We start from the raw sequence: 16906 nt of genomic DNA on the forward strand, positions 1-16906 counted from the left end.
TCACCCCAGTCTTCAGAAAGGGCAAGAAGGAGGACCGAGGGAACTACAGGCCAGTCAGCCTCACCTCCATCCCTGGAAAGGTGATGGAGCAGCTCATCCTGGAGGCCATCTCCAAGCATGTGGAGGACAAGAAGGTGATCAGGAGTAGTCAGCATGGCTTCACCAAGGGGAAATCACGCTTAACCAATCTGATAGCCTTCTATGATGGAATGACTGGCTGGGTAGATGAGGGGAGAGCAGTGGATGTTGTCTACCTTGACTTCAGCAAGGCTTTTGACACTGTCTCCCATAACATCCTCATGGACAAGCTCAAGAAGCGTGGGCTAGATGAGTGGACAGTGAGGTGGATTGAGAACTGGCTGAACAGCAGAGCTCAGAGGGTTGTGATCAGCGGCGCAGAGTCTAGTTGGAGGCCTGTAGCTAGCGGTGTCCCCCAGGGGTCAGTACTGGGTCCAGTCTTGTTCAACTTCTTCATCAAGGACCTGGATGAAGGGACAGAGGGCACCCTCAGCAAGTTTGCTGACGATACAAAACTGGGAGGAATGGCGGATACACCAGAGGGCTGTGCTGCCATTCAGAGAGACCTGGACAGGCTGGAGAGTTGGGCGGAGAGGAACCTCATGAAGTTCAACAAAGGCAAGTGCAGGGTCCTGCACCTGGGGAGGAATAACCCCAGTCACCAGTACAGGTTGGGGGTTGACCTGCTGGAAAGCAGCTCTGCTGAGAAGGACCTGGGAGTGCTGGTGGACACCAAGTTAAGCATGAGGCAGCAATGTGCCCTTGTGGCCAAGAAGGCCAATGGTATCCTGGGCTGCATCAGGAAGAGTGTTGCCAGCAGGCCTAGGGAGGTGATCCTGCCCCTCTACTCAGCCCTGGTGAGGCCACATCTGGAGTACTGCGTCCAGTTCTGGGCTCCCCAGTACAAGAGGGATGTGGCACTGCTGGAGCAAGTCCAGTGAAGGGCCACAAAGATGATTAGGGGACTGGAGCATCTCTCTTATGAGGAAAGGCTGAGAGAGCTGGGCCTGTTTAGCTTGGAGAAGAGAAGACTGAGAGGGGATCTTATCAACGTGTACAAATATCTGAAGGGAGGGTGTCGAGAGGATGGGACCAGACTCTTTTCAGTGGTGCCGAGCGACAGGACGCGAGGCAATGGGCACAAACTGAAACACAGACACTTCCATCTTAACATGAGGAAAAACTTTTTCACTGTGAGGGTGACAGAGCACTGGAACAGGTTGCCCCGAGAGGTGGTGGAGTCTCCTCCCCTGGAGATATTCAAAAGCCGCCTGGACGCAATCCTGTGCAATGTGCTCTAGGTGACCCTGCTTGAGCAGGGGGGTTGGACTAGATGATCTCCAGAGGTCCCTTCCAACCTCAGCGATTCTGTGAGATGCCACTAAGAAAGCTTATACTCATCAGCTCTGCTTCAGCCTGTGAAAGCATGAAGAAGCAACAAATTAAATCAGATTACCAAGCACACTCACCATTTTCAGTAGCTGTCCTAGTTTACAGTCCCACTTGTGACCATCCTGCTTGTGTTACTACTTTAAACCTTAGAGTCAAAAACAACTCACATTAACATGACATAATAAGACACCTACTCCATTACTTGTCTAAAGCTCTCTTATTATTACAAACTCCTAATCCAATTTCATTTTCCCCACTTTGCTAGAGGATGTGGGTTCTATTTAAAAAAAGTGGGGGGAGGGGGCATCCACACCCGTTACAACTCTGAAAGTGCTTTAGCTTAGTGGCAATGTCACATATAAAGAGATTGCAAGAGAAATCTTATGTCAAATCAATGCACGGCTAGAATGTCTTAAAAATTTAGAACTTTACAGTCATTGAAAAGTATTTGAAATATGCAGATTAGGGCCAATGAAAAAAAATACCATTCTGAAAGACCTTTAGACAAGACTTAAATGTCTTTAATAAAAAGGATGTAAAAAGCATTTACTTTAACACACAGATAAGTCATGTGTTAAGCTATTATAGTAGTCAAAGATAATTATGCAAACATTTGTGATCACTAAAGATGGCTTAGACTCATTTTACTTCTTACCACAAGGATTTGTATCACAGTAGCAGCCCCTCAGAAATGAGACCATAACTTAATTGTCAGAGCAGCAAGGGCTACTTCTTTAAACAGGTGCATAAGTGCTTTTCAGATCATTAGGAAACTACATTGCATACGTAACAAGCAAAATGAAAAATCAGTTTCCAGTAAATACTCTTTGAAATATAGTCAGGGAAAGCCTGTGCATGAAACAAGTCATGCCCTGGTGTCTTACTAATGGACTGTTTGTGGAAATACTTCTCTGAACAGGTTAATCTTATGCTAGGCACTGAAAGCAGCCTGGCTGGTAAGCAGAAGCAGAAGACTGACATTACCCATTGAATTAACTGATACCTGTAAGCTTCCAGGTAATAGGATACAGAATCTATGACCAAGGTGACTGAACCCTAAGTCCATTCAGGCATCAGAAGAAAAAGCCCTTGAACTGGAACAAGGTTGGTTTCAGTCCAGTCTACATAGACTGATGTTCTTCATTTGTCCTAATAATTCTATCCTGTAAAACTAAAGACAGTTATATAGTCAGTTGAATTTATATTCCAAATACTATCTGAATATTAAGATACAGGATCAATCTGTATCTATTTCACCACAGCAGGCAGAAAAGGGCAACACTTGCAAGCAAGAACTCACTCATCTACTTGCTTAATATGCCTGGATTAAGCATTAGCCAGCCAGCCACTCATCTGCACAAAATTAGAAGCAACAAACTGCTATAAGATTATTAAATAGCACAGTTCTCAATACTTATACCCTGACTGCCCATTCATAGCAGCTGAAGTACTCATGTAGTTAAACTGAAGCAGCTAAACATATTTACTCATGAAATTATAGATTATTTTAGTAACTACAAAAAAAGTATACAGTAACCCAACAAATCCTTATCAAAAGTTGCCATGGTAAGAATTAGCTATACTAACTGCTTCCCTCATGACAGCCAGCTTTTTCCCCACCTCACAGTTATAAAAACATGCATTTTATTTGAACACAGAAAGGGAGTAAACAGTGCTAGACTCATATTCTGTCATTTCCCATTTCCTCTGGGGTATCAAAATGCAGATCTTACCACAATAAGGCTCAGAAACACAGTAAAGCAGACACTGGAACTTCAGGAGAGAAAGTGAGATGTTTGTTTTCTAAAGTGAGTTTAGGGGTGGAAAAAAAAAAAGAGCAAATTTTATTTTTTGAAACTGACTGCAGGCAAAATTGAGGAAAGACTGGATAGACTGACTGACTGCTATAGCAAAGGCCAAAAAACCTTGTCTAATTATTGTAACTACAATGAAAACATCAACTGCGTTTATGCAATTTTTTTCAAGAAAAGAGAAAAATAGTTTAAAAGGTTTCCTTAAGGCAAGATCCATAGGCCTGCCTTGTACCTTCATCAAATCATAAATCTGTGTGTCATCACTTTGGCTAGATAAAAAAAGCATTTTGAAATCCAGAGGCAGCTGTATCTTCTCCCAAGACTTACTGGACATACCTAATGAAAAAGAGCTTGTTCTGCTTAAGGTATCAGCTCCCATAACGCAAGCTATATTCTCCCCACAGAGGGGAGACAAAGCACAGCTGGTCCCACTACTACAACCAGTGGAGATCTTTTGCACAGATGATAATGCTTCACTGATTTGAGATTCAGCTATTGCCAAAAAACAAAAGAATGAAGAAAATCCACACCCTTCCATCTACTTTTGGCTCTGTTCCAAGCCAGTTTACCTACCTATCAGTTGTGCAATTCAGGGAAATGCGTAGGCATCTTGGCTCTAAGATCAGAGACACATTTAATGTAAATTTTGCACAAATGATAACACGAGAATGATAATTTATTCATTAGTCTTTCTTTTACAAACATGAACAGAGTTGAACTATTTCCCAATAAGCAGAAACAAGCAAACTGAGTATTTTTTCAAGATGTTATGGCTCCTATGGTATAGCTATTTGTAAATAAAAAGGTCCTAGATGCATTAAAGGGGAAAAAAAACTACATTCCTACTTTCGACAGCTTTCACTGCTGTATTTTTTGAATTGGGGTCTTAACCATACATAGAAACTCACCATTTTTAGCATTTCACAAATCAGTGTGTAAGAAAACAGTACTGGCATAGCCTAGGATGTTTCTGCCTAGGCATGCTAACTATACCTAAATTTATATTACACGATAACATGTGGAGATTCTGTTAGACCTCAGAGGTCTTGCCTTAGTAATTCAAGCTTCATCACTAGGAGATCTTGCATCCTTCTTTCCCCCAAGCTCTACAGGGGCCACCTTCCCAAATCTTCCTGTTTCAGCACCCTGTGAAATCTCTTCCAGCTTGTTTGCCCTGTCAGGGATCTGCATGTACTTTCATTTCTCTCTCCCCAAATTGTGTTCTCTATCTAAGCTTTCACTCCCTCTTCTCTAGCTCCTTTCTTCCACTTCCAGTTCTGCTCAGGATTGCTGCTTCTCCTATCACCACCTTTCTCCAACTCTCATCATCTTGTAGATCTCCAGCTTACTCCTCACCCACTCATTCCCCTTCTTTCCATTGCCAGTTTCTCCTTTTCTAGTCTCAGCCCCATTTTTTTTCTTCAGGCTGGTATTCTGCTACCCATTATGTTACCCCTTTTTCCAGCTTCTTTCATCCTCGTTTAGGTGCCATGCCCCCCTTCCTCCCATTCTGTCCTCAAGTCTTTGTGTTCCTACTCTTTGGAGTTCTCTTCTTGTCTGAAATACAAATATACTGCATAAAGCCCTTACTTCTCCTAAAGTTCAGGCTATACGCAACAGCCATAACTGTTCATCACATTCCTCTGCCTGAAATATCAGAGATGGCTTGCCTTACTAGTCTTATGAGTCACATACTAGAAGTTCTTGTATAGCTGAGGGCCACAGGATGCACAGCACCTACCCAGAGTTTGTGAGCACAACTACCTTCGTTTCTAGCACAGCCCTGCTGCCAGCAGCCTGATAGACTTGATGAGCAGAAAAGCTGCACTCAGAATCCTGAAAGAGTCACCTGCAACTCAAAAAAGTGGACATAGTGGTAATGTGGGTCCTAACTTTTCTCTGAATTGGGATTTAGGTTTTGAACGAAACTCAAACTAACGAAGTGTCATCTGCTTAGTGCTAAACCTTCATCAGGCTAAGGCACCAATACTACAAATTGGATAGATCCACAAGAAGTGGTCATTCACTCACAAAGAATACCAATTATGTCTGCAAGACTCCACAGTTGCATAAAAGGTTTCACTAGAGGTTCAGTCACAAGATCAAAACCTGTGTTTTTGTTTAGGTCCCAATTACATAACAACACTCACACATTCCTAAATAGTTAAAGACAACTGAACTACTTATGCATAGTGCTAAGCTAATGCAGCAGTCAAGATGAACAGCTGTTCATTGTCACAAACACCAGCTATAACTATTAATCAATCCTAGATTGGTTGTGGACCATAGCTGGCTGGAAAGTAATAACTCCCCCCCCACACCCCCCGCCCAGGTTATTTGTCTATTCAAGAAAGTCAGAGACCCATTTTGATGAAGTTCCTACGGAACTTAGCATACATGGTAAAAGCTGGCAAATTTCCTGTTAGCTCCCCTTTCTAGCTCCTCAACAGTCCACTTTGTGGACTGAAAGGAAGCCCGAAGCCTAGAAGTCCTAGCAGTGCTCTTCCCTGCAGTTTTGGTTCTCAGGGTCTACAAGTGGCCTGCCCAGGCACCAGCCTTCTATTCCCATTTGCAGTGGATTTTAAATATAGGAATTTAATTGCTATATAGTCGATTTCAAAATAGTGAAGCCATTGTCTTTCTCCCCATAGCTTCACTGTGCATCTTTACTAATAGTACATCTGTAAAATACTGCCACACATGCAGCTCTGAACAAGTCAGAACAAGCACACAGTAGAGCATACTAATTTTCTGCTGAGGTACTAAAGGGAAGCATATGCTTCAGCATGTTTATTTGGACAACATTGTGTACCGTTGCTCTTGAATGTGCTGAAACTTAACTACATGCTTAAAGAAAAGACTGAAGATACAGTAGTACTGCTCCTCTTACAGCATGTATGCATGTGTTCTAGAGACTAAATATATACTTCAAAATTTTCAGTGCAACTGATATGATTTCAAGACCAAGTATAGCTATACTCCAAATGAGTATTTCAAAAAATAGAATGTTAAACAATTTCATTAGTTTAATATCATTTATTACAGAAAACAGGCAAGAGATTTGCGTAAAGACAGTGTAGATCCAGATATCTTTCTGACAAATGCCACAGTTTTCACATAGGCTTTTGATATTATTAGTAAACTTACACTATATATCGCATTCTAAGAGCAAGGGTCAAGAAAGATTACTGACACTGGGGTACAGAAAGTAAACATTTGAAAGAGAAGATGTCATCAAGATCTCTTCTGTGGTCTTCTGGCAGGGCAACTCTCAGCCTAAAGCCTTCCAGCTTCCCCCCCTCTCCCCCCCCCCCCAAAAAAAAGTCCAGGTTTCCATTGTAGAAGAGAAACAAAATTTGTAGGAGAGTTTAGGATAGCAGTGTGCAATCTCTGATCTTTCTCAAACAGAAAAAAGCTCGGCCTGAGAGATTCTTTTGGGCTGAAATTATGTGCAACCAAGGTAGCACTGTTGCAGGAAACAGGAATAATAAGGGTACCAGAAAACAGTTCACATCTGTTTATTCTACTGATATGCTGCTTTCTAACCTTTTATCCCATGTTTTCCAATCCCATGGAGAATCACTTAGATGCCGAAATGGAACGATTTTCCTTACATAGGTACTTCAAAGGCAGAAGACATTCATTCTTTTTCTGTTAAAATCAAGTCCTTGACTACCAACAATGAAGCTGAAATTAGTGAAAACAGTTCTGAATGGAGCCAAAGACGACTTTTGGCTTCTGAAAAGAAGGTCAGGTGATGGCGTCTCAAAGTTATAAACAGTAGGGGAGGAAGGGGAGAGAGAGCTTCCTTACTGCCTGATAATCCTCTATCTGACCTACTGCTCCCCTCATCACTCCACAGACCTCTGCTAGGGTCAGAGACAACAGACCCGCAGCAGCAGCTGGAAGCAATACTCAGATATTAGGGCTCTGTAACCCATTCCAGCAATTGTAATTGCCATGTATCACCTGAATTAAACACTTTTCCAGCCCTTATTATTTCTCCTCACTCAGCCTGTTGAGGATATCTGTGTATGTCAGTTTACAATACTTAGCACATCTGTACATGTAAGCATCTTCCAACTTTGCATAGATGTAAATGTTTTGTTTAATTTGAAATATTTTATTACTTAATTCTCTGGTGGGATTGATTGCCTTCTTTCCACGAAAAAAGGTGGTCTGAGTGTCAGTTTGCATGTCAATTTGCAGTGAGAGAAACCAAAACACTTCAATCATCCAATCTTTTCTATATCAGTTTGGCACACTGCACTCTTAAAATGACAACACTGAAGAATATCTGCATTGCAGTCTGTCAGAGATCTGCATGCCTTAAAGGGTTTCATCTCATGCCTTCTTGTACACAAGGTAAAAGAAGTAGGGAAGAGAGGGAGCAGCTCCCTCTCCTTCCCCTTCCTGTAACACTCATTTAAAACATACAGGGAACATTCTGCAAGTCTTCAAGACATCTCTACCCAGCAACTCTGATCTTCCTCCTAAGAGTCTCTGGGAGCAATGACAAACACGCAGTTGCAACTCAGCAAATTCTCGCAAGGGGATCAAACTGGAACTCCCACTTAATTTTAGGGAAACGTTTGGAGAAGGTGTGAACAAGTCTGTGCGGAGCAGAAGATAGCAGTGCAGGAGTTCCTGGCTGTAACCTTGAAGATTAGCAAGCAATACTACGTTTCCCTTTAAAAGGGACCTTGCTGGAAGCCAGAAGGCACAATAGCAGGGCAGGCAGCAAAGAGTGACAACATTTGGTTCACAGTACGTAAGAACTAATTTCCACAATAGGAAACCTAATAGAAAACCCGCTGCCCCTGCTTCTCCCACTGGCTGGGGCATCTGCTCTACCTGCAGAGCTCTGGAAATGTACCATATTGGAACTGCTTGTTAGGAGTACGTGGAAAATTTACAGTCAAAACCACAATAAGTTATGTATATTCTGTATTTACAGAAGAGTTCATTTTTCAGAAGTATATAGAGACATTGTTGAAATAACTGTTTTTAAAAATAAACTTATGCATATTAATACCGTTTCAGGAAAAACTGTGCCCAGCCCCACTCAGTTTAGAATCCAGCTGCTGCCACCTACATTTTAAGTCTGAACTTCCTGAGAGCTGTCTCACTTCCGCTCTCAAGAGGTTTTGAATTTTACACAAATATAGGAACCATCACATAAATTATTTATATGAATAATCCAACAAAATTAATAAGCAATATGGATCCTTAATATGGGACGTTCTTCCAAATTTAATATTTTCTTTTTGGAAAGCATTAGCACTACTTCAGTCAGTTTCCATAATAATTAAACTGCAAAGCTTTCTCACATTAAGCAAACAAGTCTTTAGTCATAGACTAGGAATCTGTAGAGATAATTACTAAAAAACCCTCCAAACATTTCAGATATTTTATGGAAAAATTTAAGATACCTATTACATAGCTGGTGATAAAGTTACAACTTACTAATATTCCTTTCAATTTAATTTTCTTGTGTTGTACCACACCAGACAACTCAGTCTAGAAACTTGAAAAAAAAGAAAAAAACTTTTACAAGATATTAGCAAACAAAAAACTGTCACTGACTGCACATGAATTTTATAAGTACATATTCAGCAAACAAATTACTTTGCCGTAATTCAAAGCAATTAAAATATTGTCTTAATCATGACAATAAACAAACACTTGCCTGTTAGAGTGCATTAATTTGACAAGGTCAGTAAACTCTACACAAACTGCAAACCAGAGGTCAATGCAAGTTTCACCACACATTTCAGATACAGGCATTTTGTATGCCCCTTCAAATACAGGGCAGGTAAATATTACCTGAAGGTAATGGGGTGACCCTATTTCCACTGACCTTTAAAGTCTTCTTTTTAAAGAAAATAAAGAATTACTAAAATAACTTTCTGCAGGCATTTATTGGTAGTAGAATGGGAGGAAAACATTGATAATTTGTTTAAAAATAAACCTGTTTCTCAAACTGGGATCTTTTTAAATTGGATTTTTTTTCCCCCCTTCAACACAATAAATATTTATAGTGAGCCCTATCAGTACCCGAGAGGAATAGTTCTGAAGATACAAGCATGATGGTCATAGGATGTACAAAAAAGATCCTCAGGGTAGTGTATTTGACAGAAATAACAAGTGAAAAGAAATGCATATCAGTGGGTTAAAACAAGAAGTTTTAGCTGCATACCCTTGAGGGTTGACTAACAGTTCACAAAGGGACCTGATCATCATTGCTGACAGCTGAGCAAAGACTCATTTCAGTCTGCTCAAAAGCAAGATGACAGGATGCTTAGGAAGAGGATGGAAGAAAGCTCAGAAAACAAAATGTCATTAGATGTCAGTGTGGTCTAGGAGACACAGTCCTTTTCTCCAGTACTCTATTCCCAGTTTGGCCACTGACTTCCACAGTGACCCTGGATAAGTTAGTTAAAGGAAGCCGAAATATGCACCAGCAATAAATAGTGTGAAATCTATTGATGAGAAATGCTAGAGAAGAACTGAGGTCACCTGGTGACCTATGTATATTAGTAGCCATTCCATTACAAAATACTACATTTAATACTACCGTAATATTTCAGAAGGCTGTTGTTCATGCTTACGATTCCAGACAATCATGAGTCAAGACAACCTCTATCATGATAAAATCTAGGAGGAATAGGGTGAAAGTGTAATAGATTTGGATGAGAACTATGTTCATTTAATCTAAGACACATATCATGCTGTGCTTTTTGAAACATTCTGTCAAACACCGTTGCTGATCTTTCTGAAGCAGTCTATCAGGAAAAGTTCTCAACTTCGTCTGTTAAGTGTTCTAGAAAATTTAATGCATTTCCAGCTTTTATTAACACAATCAGAAAAGAATTTCATCAGTCTCCAGACAGAATGTAAACATTTCCCAATTTCAAATGATTCTTAAGTATCAAGTAAAGAGAGCTGCTGGGTTTTAGTACATTTTTCTGTCAAGACCAAGAAAACTTCTGATCTTCAAAAACAAAAACAAAAAACACAAAAAACTATCTTCCAGAAAAGGAAAAAGAAAAAAATCAAGAAGATTCACTATGGAGCCAGATTCTCAAATTCTCAATCCTGACCAGACCGGAAACAGGAAGTGTTCTGGAGGCAACGGGCTCGGCCTGGGAGTAAAGATAAAGTGGGAGGGAAGCAACAGAAAGCAACTTACCACATAACAGCATTCTCCTAGTCACCTAGAGACAAGTAATGAAAACCTCTTAAAAGGCTTCTGTCTGCTTTGCCTCAATCAAAAGAGCAAGTTGTAATTCTAGAGTTTTAAGTGAGAGCAGAGCAGATAGAAAGTAAAATAAGATGACCCTTGGGTTTTGACAGAGACTTCTCTGTGAACACCAAGATTAGCATTAGAAACTCCAGAACTCAAAACAGATCAGTTCTCTATCACCACTGCTGCTAAAAACTAGCTTTAAAAGTTTGTTTAAAGAATAATTACGTGGCGGCATATAATTTCTATTTTAAACAAACTTGAGCCAAGTTTCACGAATACTTTAAGCCAGCAAAAGCCAACAGAAGCATTCCCACAGTCACCCCACCCCCAGGCATTTCCATTCTGCCTCATCCTCTCTCATGCACCAGCACAAGCTTTTGCACAGCTGCATCGTTACCTTTACTCCAACTTCAAACAATAACAAATGCATCAGCACACTAAAAGATACAGTGAAGTTCAAGTCCATCACATAGATGGAAAAACTGATCTTAAAAAAGATCTTGGACTACATACTTGAGTTTTGGGTAAGGCACACATCTACGAGGGTATCTTAAAGAACAGCACCTAGACTCCTCTCAGTGAGGGTGAAGACTGAGCCTTTAGTGTCACTAAATCCAATGAGACAGAAAGCTGCAGATTAGTTAGTTACAATCTATTTACTTTGCATAGGAACAAAGAAACTGCCATAACAGATCAAACCATTTAAGCAGAACCCTTCCACTTGCAATAGCTGAAAGTGATAAAAATCAGACACTGTAGAAGGGGACCCTCTTCCAAAAATACTTTCAGGCCACAGAGTGTAGAAGAATCCACATAAAAGGTAAGAGGTGAAATTTCTCTCACACTAGTATTCAGCTTAAACTGGAAGGAGAAAATTTGGGGGCTTATTTAAGCAGCTAGTGGAAAAAAAAATCCAGCATTATGGACTTGGTTAAAACATACAATTTTATATTTTACCTTAGCTATATTTATTATATTATATAAATAAAATTATATAAATTATTATATAAATATAATATTATATATTATATTTAGCTAAGGCAAAAGCTAGTAAAGCAAATTAGCTATATTTTGACTACATGAATTGAGACAGCTATGCTGAGAACATTATCATTTCGGTGAAGAAAAAGTCAAAACTTCATCGAGCTGTGTTTTAACTATTCCTCCTCTCCCTCTGTTCCCATCCTGCTGCCCAGTTCAGTACTCCGTTCATGTATTTCTGTCCTCCTTTGGAAGTCACAAAACAAGGAAGGTTCCACAAACCGATAAGCAGATCCAAAACTGACAAGCTTTTACTAGTATTCTTGTAGAGAGTTGAAACTTCAATCTCCTAGTGCATTTGTGGTGTCTCTACCAGTCTCCAACACAAACAGCAACTGCGGAAAATACAGAACTATCTACAAAGGTCTTCTTGCATCTGAACAATATAGCAAGTCCGCTATATCTAGTATACATTTTCAAATTCAAACACTTAAACTTTCACACAAATCACACTGTACATAGTCAATGTACTTAGAAAAGATCAACCGCAGCATTTCCTGATTTTTGTTTTTATAAAAATGAGGTTATTGGCAGTATTACAAATCCTATATTCAGGAATGTAAGTTAATAAGTCACCTACATTAATTTCAGACATAAATAAAAATCAGTTAGATGGTCTGAACATTTTAGAAGAACCACACAAAAGGAGATGTATTTTGCCCTCATAGATCTCTCCTAAATCAGCAGTTATAACTTAAGTTACAAGAAATCATACTGTAGTTATCACTGAATTGTTATAAGCTTTTACACAATCCGAATCAATATGCTGTCAGTATGAGACATGGAATAAAGGATTTGAAGTGTGTTATGCTGAAGCTGCATTTTCCTGTTAAATTAACTCTTCTTCTCTTACAGTGATATGAAAAGATCACTTACAACAGTCACAGTTTTTACTGAAAATATTTGATCTACCACTGTGACAAGCAAAATGCTTGAGAGTTTACAGAAAAAGTTTATATTTACGTTATTTATTGCTTAACAGCAAAGTCAATTTAACTTTTCAGCTTCATTCTAAGGCTCACACATGTCTTCCAGTATAAACAGAAAATCTGCTAAAAAAAAAAAAAGTGACTGTAATACCAAAAAGACTGACAGGGGGACTTTGGAGCAAGCACAGTATCTTTTAAGCAATAGTCTACTATATCCTATATATCCCTATAGGAAAGTATAACTAGCATATTTAAAAACAGAATAGAAAATTTTCATATAATATATTATTTTGATTATGTCCTTCAGTCTGCCTCTTTAAATAAAGACCATCTGGAAAATAACTGCAAGCACAAATTTATTTAGCTCATAATATACTGTGACTGTTACTCACATACACATTAACCTCCCTCCTTTGGCTAGATCAGGTTAATTAATATAATAAGGGCACAGAGATGTTTTAAATTCTTGATATGGCCTGACAAAGGAGTACTCTAACATCTGTTTACTGGTGGCATGACATACAGAATTACTGAGATATTCTATAAATCTTCTAGTAGAGTATTTCCGAATAATCGCTATTAACGCTGCTGTATATTTTCAGCCATACTCACAATAAAAACTAATTCAAAATAGCTTATCTCACTGAAATATTAAAGAGAAAAGCTTTCAGCATTTAATGTTTTCTATGAATTATTACATTCCTACTGAAATGTGAGAGAGCATTCTTATGGTGGGGAGAGGAGGAAGGGGTTTAACTTGTACACATACTCAAAACACTAACTTATCCAAATGTAGGTACTGGAAATAAGCAAAACTGTCCACACGAAAGAAAAAAATTCCACAGCTACTCTGTCATTGCTGCTGTGGAATTGACTAGCAAGGATGGAGTCAATATTTCAGCATGATGTGACATACATATATTGACCTTCCTCCAATATCCAGCCTAACTTCCACTGAATATTGGCACGAAAAAGCTTAAGTTGTTTTAAGTGTGTGTTTTGACAATGTTTATTTTCCTTGAATGTCATACAACTGGTTACAACCATATTATGAGATACAGTACAATACAGTGAGATACAGAGTTTCCTTACTTGATAGAGAAAAAGATGATGCTAAAAGCCATAAAATACAAGTCACTCACTAAAACTCACACCACATTTCCCCCCCTCCCCAAAACAACTAAGATTTCCTACTAATCCTTCTGTAACTAAAGTGAGATTTCTTATCTGTTAGGACAACACCATGTCAAGTAGTTCTTACACCGCCCTAGAAATAGACCAAAAAATCCATCAAAAATGCCTAGAATTCATATAAACAGTACACAAATAGGTCTAGAAACCATCTTTGATTTCTTATTACAGTATTCCCAAGATAAGTTAACCTTTTAAAAGATATCCTTGAGGTTTTAAGTGCCATAAGACATATCTAAAGAGAATAGACAAGTCATCAGTTCAAACTAGAAATAGATTTCTTATGAGGTTTAAAGAATCAGCCAGACACACTCTTAGTTAGCAGCATTAAAACAGGTCTTCTGATGGTAGTACTAGGTCCTTAAGCTACACAGTTCATGTCATATGAAACCTTACTAAAAATCCATATGAAATTACCAATTACACACCAAAATTACAACATCACTATTGCAGTGCTTTCCCGCACACATAACAGTTAGAGCTAGCAAGTGCCTATTACAGTTAAAATGTGCTCTGAAGCACCTAAAGAAACTGCTTCACCAAGGACATGCTCACTTTCATTCTGAATACTTCTACATATGTCAAATATGCATAATATAAACAGTTCTATGCAACCTCGAGAAATTGGACTTATCAAACAAAAAAACGGAAGGCAAACATGGACTACAAACACACAGGCAGTGAAAAAAACCACTCAAAGGTATTATCTAGACTAAACAACAATAAAGTTATTTTTCTCTCTCTGAGAAAAAGAGCGGATATTCATGTTTGAAAACATTTTTCCTCTTATTATTAACCAAAGAAATCAGTTCTGCAATATCATGTTGCTTCAAATTGAAATAAGACTTCGGAAAAGTGAGCCTTTTTTTTTTTTTTTTTGATATTTAATTTTGCTTAGCGTCGCTTCCCTAGCAGCTTGCAAGCTGTAAGGTACTCGGTGACCACGCATAGCACCGGCGCGGCGGGCACGGGACACCCCGCTCCCGCGAAGGAGACGTGCCTGCGAGGCGCCCGCTCCGGCAGAGCCGCCGGCCGTTAGCGGGGTCAGGGCGCCCCGCGTCCGCGCGGCTGACACATCCGGTCGCGGCCCCGGCCCCGCGGCCGCCGGCACACACGCGACCTTCAAAGGCGCTCGGAGCCCCTCGGCGGCGCCCGGGCAGCCCCTCGGCGGCGGCGAGCCGAGCCCACCCCACCGACAGCTGCGCCCGCCGCCGGCGCGGCTCGGCACGGCACAGGAGGCGCCCCGCGCTGACAGCTCCCGCCTGGCGCCGCCGCCGCCCGGGCGCCCCGGCGGCCACGCCGCCGCCGCCGCCCGAGGCCGGGCCCGGGGGCTCCCCGCCGCGCCCCGGCAGGGCGCCGGGCGAGCCCTGCGCTCCGCTCGGGGCTCCCGCCGCTCCCGCCCCCGCTCCCGGCCGGCGGCGGGCGCCCACGGAGGGCGCCGCGTACCCTCGCCCAGCCCGGGGGCACCCGCCGCCCTCCCGCGTGGGCGCAGCCCCGCCGCGGCTGTCAGCCACGGCCGCGGCGGGCGGGGCAGGGGCGCCCCGCGCCTCCCAGCCCGGCGCCCCTCACCTCGCGGGCGGGGACGGCTCCATCCTCCTCTCCGCAGCGGGGTCGCTCCCCGCCGGCAGCGGCTCCAGGGGCTCGGCGCAGCGGCTGGGGGAGGCAGCCGGGCTGGCGGGGCTGGAGCGCGGCCCGGGCGCGCAGTGGAGCAGCAGGGTCTCGGGGGGCTCCGGCGAGGAGGACGAGGCAGAGGCAGCGGCCGGGGGGGCGGCGGCGAGGAAGAGGGGCGCCTCGGGCAGCCGGTCCAGCTCCACGCTCCGCACTTTGCGCAGCTGCTTCCGTCTCCAGTCGGAGCGCTGCTCCCGGCAGCCGCCGCCGCCGCCCGCCTCCCGCAGCAGCCCCCCGCAGCTCCCGGGCGCGCTCCCCGCGCCCGCGCCGCCCTGCAGACTCCCGGAGGCGGCGGCGGCGGCCGCTTCCGCGCCGCTGCCCGAGGATAATCCCGACGACGAGATGCGATTCCCCGCCGCCGCCGCCATTTTCTCTGGCGGGTCACATCAGGCTCCCGAGCATCGGGCGGGGGGAGGAGGGAGGGGAGAGAGGGGGAGCTGCCGCTCAGACTAGCTGCGCCAGCGGCGCTGCCTGCGCAAACGGCGTAGGGAGGGGGTGGGAGCCGGGCGCGGATTGGCGGCGGCGGCAGGCGCGGGGCGGGGCGGCCGCCGGTAGGTGCAGCGGGGCGGGGCCGCACGCCGCGCCGCTCCGCCCCGTTCAGGTGTTGACGGTTGGAAGGCGCCGCGCCCGCGCCGCAGCGGCCGGGGCAGGCCCGGCCCGGCCCGGCCCGGGAGCCGGCGGCAGCGGCGGCGGCCGGGGGACGAGGGTGCCCCCGCCCCCAGGCGGCTCTTTCCACGTGCAGGAGAGGACCGGGGGCTCCGGCGGCGCCGCCAGGGTGTGGGCGAGGCCCCGCCGGGAAGGCTCTGCGGGGAGCCGCAGTCCCGCCGCGCGGGGAGCGGGGGGTGCCCGGCTAGCGGCGGCCGTCTGCGGTCCCCGTGCCCCAAAGTCCCTCCCTTCGGGCCCTGTTCAACAGCGGGGAGCCAGCCCAGAGAGCAGGAAGGGAAAAGCTCGCACCGAAAACGCCCCGTGCGTTGCGGCGGGCCCCGCCGGCGCAGCGCCGCTCTTCCCGGCCGTACCTGTTCACTCCTCTCGGCGGCTAGCACGAAAGTCAATGTGCATTTTTGCTTGCAGACCTCGAAGGTTCCTCTCGGAGTTGCCCTCACTTGGCGGTCGCTGCTTCACCCGTCTGATATTTTTCCAAGTCTGTAACTACTTAGAAGCGTTAATATCTTGGAGAACACCCATTTCCATGTGCGCGTGCATACATGCATCTAGTGCAGATTATAGTCTGCCAAATATACCTACTGCTGCAGCTATTTCCCAAGAGACTGGGAGAAAGAGGAAAGGCAGGAGACATCACATGACCAGAACCTTGGGGAGGTCCGAGTAAAATTTACTCTTGGTCTAGATTTCCACTCAACCACAGTTGGATAATTTTGCCTTCATCCTCTGAGTTGTTAGAGAAGGGACTTTAAATTTTTCCAAGAACAGAAGGGGATATATTGCTGTCAGAAAGGTGCTTTCTTGCTGCCATTAAACAAGTCTGTATCTATCTATCTGTATCAGAATAGTATCGGTACACACAAGGCCTCAAGGTCACACTAACTAAATCACTTAGATGATCTGTCAAGATGCCACACTATCATTATGAAGGTTTTTCAGTG

At 43.5% G+C, this 16906-nt stretch overlaps 1 protein-coding gene across 2 annotated transcripts in view; it reads right to left on the reverse strand.

Moving 5' to 3' along the window:
* MAP3K1 (mitogen-activated protein kinase kinase kinase 1) overlaps positions 1 to 15700 on the reverse strand; it is a 69055-nt gene extending 53355 nt beyond the window's left edge. The window contains exon 1 of one of the 2 annotated variants that reach the window (XM_067315653.1): positions 15204 to 15700. In XM_067315653.1, coding sequence (XP_067171754.1) covers positions 15204 to 15670 — 467 coding nt within the window. In that variant the 5' untranslated portion in view covers positions 15671 to 15700. Of the gene's footprint in view, positions 1 to 1487; positions 1680 to 15203 lie in introns of those variants that run through there. The other variant, XM_067315652.1, reaches the window with a different exon arrangement.
* Between the last annotated feature and the right edge of the window lie 1206 nt (positions 15701 to 16906).

The sequence above is a fragment of the Apteryx mantelli genome, chromosome Z (assembly GCF_036417845.1).
Source record: "Apteryx mantelli isolate bAptMan1 chromosome Z, bAptMan1.hap1, whole genome shotgun sequence".
NCBI classification, from domain to species: domain Eukaryota; kingdom Metazoa; phylum Chordata; class Aves; order Apterygiformes; family Apterygidae; genus Apteryx; species Apteryx mantelli.